General features: G+C 42.9%; 1 protein-coding gene across 1 annotated transcript in view; it reads left to right on the plus strand.

Moving 5' to 3' along the window:
- Positions 1-1,988, plus strand: part of LOC118478288 (amiloride-sensitive sodium channel subunit gamma-2-like) — an 8,371-nt gene extending 6,383 nt beyond the window's left edge. Inside the window, exons 5-6 of the mRNA XM_035971594.1 lie at positions 516-566; positions 1,272-1,988. Coding sequence (XP_035827487.1) covers positions 516-566; positions 1,272-1,988 — 768 coding nt within the window. The remainder of the gene's footprint in view (positions 1-515; positions 567-1,271) is intronic.

Here is a 1,988-nt window from a genome sequence, read left to right on the forward strand (position 1 = left end):
GGGGGGCGGTTAGGAAACACCTTCTTTAAAAAAAGACTTCCATGTCCTCCTCCTCCTCCTTCTCCTCTTCATCATCATCATCATCATCGTTCCCTTAGGTCTTTGTTTGTGTGTCGTGGTTGTCTTAATCCTTCATTTCAATGCCTCATCCTCGTCCTATCCTCATCTGTCTCATCCTCAGTATCCTCATAGTCATTTTTCTCATCAGCGGCCTCGAACATGACCCCCTCACCCCGTGCAGATCCAAATAATAATAGCTGCAATAACAACAACCAAAATAACAACGACCACAACAACAGCAACAACTCCAAAGACAACAGCAACAACAAGAACAACAAGAGAAAAAAAAAGGAAAGCATCAAAACATGTACATTGCAGAGTTTATTCAGTAACTAAAAAGTTTTTGTGAACAAGAGCAACCTCTATTTGTGACTTCTTCGTGTAGGAACTCTATTTCTCCTATAACGAAGAACATTCATTGAGTGCTTTACACTATGGTTTCTATTTTGTTACAGTTAGACATGTTGCCTTCCCAGGCAGAATACCCGATTTCGATGGACGAAAATGTGGGGAGAATCTCGATCTTTTCGATGGAACGATGTGTCTCCTCTAATCCCGGGTTTGATCTTGACAGTCACGGTCAAAGTCCACCTAAACGATCTAAATTGTGTCGATGGGGGCATAAAACACCTACATGTAAAGAAAAGGAAAATAAAACTCACAAAATATGCGCCTGTGCTTTTAAATCAGATTCCTCCTGCTAAAAGATAAACAGCAAAACGTATGGTGACCAAGTAGGGGTTGGGTGAATCTACTGTTTGGTCCAACTTTTTTACTCTTCTTATTGTGTTAGTGTTCTTTACTTGAAACATGAAGGCGTTTGTTTGTTTGAGTCAAGAGAAGCACACAGACACAATAGCAGCCATTTGGTGTTTGGTACAAATAAGACTGACAGATAAAAAAGGAGAGTTAAGAAATTAAGCCTACCAGTGTCATCCCCCAACCACCTTACGATTCAGAAATATATATAATATCTTACATTCTGTCATCCTAATCATAAGCCATTCTCCCTCCGTGCTTGTGCTATAGTTCCATCTTTATCCGACCTGTCTTTGTTCATCAAGTCCGAATCTAAGTCCCACTGCCAGGTTCTTTTAGCCCCCCCCCCCCACCTCCCTTATTTTTCCTTGTGATTTGCATCTTAAGGCTTGGTGGGTAATGTTTGCTTACATTTTCTAAAAAAACAACGTTCTTACGTTCTGTGCTTCCAGCAAAAAGTCACAAGGCCCACCAGGCCCCATGGAGGGTGTGAGGTCATCTCGGACAGCGACAATAAACAAATGAACGCGCTCGCTCAGGACTACGGCTACTCCGCTCTAGCTTGTTCAAAGACTTGTCTTCAGCGCAACATTCTCACTAAATGCCACTGCTGCACCCCGGAAGTACCGTGCCCATCTTCCCTCACTACGCTCGTCTTCGGAACCAACCAGTCCGAAGAAACGATGCCGCCAATTTGCGGACGAGAAAGTAATGTCACAATGAACTTTTGCTCGATTCAAGTTAAAGGAAACTTTTTCTCCGATCAGCTAGGTTGTACGGAAATGTGTCCAGAGCTGTGCGAAGAAATGTTCTATGGAACTAACCCATCTTTTGCTGTTTGGCCAGGTAAGGCATATCACAGTACTATCGTGGAGAAACTGAAAATAACCCATGGAGCAGCTTTGACCAAACAAGAGCTCAACAGCATCGTTGAGGACAGTCTTCTCAAAGTGGATATTTTCTACCCGTCCTTCGAATACCAACAATTCACGATTTCGCCGAAATACGACTGGAGCGTTCTGTTGTCCAACATTGGTGGTTCTGTGAGCCTATGGCTTGGATTTTCATTACTGACAGCTTTAGAGTTAGCGGAGCTGATTCTCGATTCGGTGTTATTCGTTTTCAGCAAAGTATTCATGCCCAGAAAATCTCAGATCAACCCCAGATAG

Source organism: Aplysia californica, unplaced genomic scaffold, assembly GCF_000002075.1.
Source record: "Aplysia californica isolate F4 #8 unplaced genomic scaffold, AplCal3.0 scaffold00468, whole genome shotgun sequence".
Classification (NCBI taxonomy): domain Eukaryota; kingdom Metazoa; phylum Mollusca; class Gastropoda; order Aplysiida; family Aplysiidae; genus Aplysia; species Aplysia californica.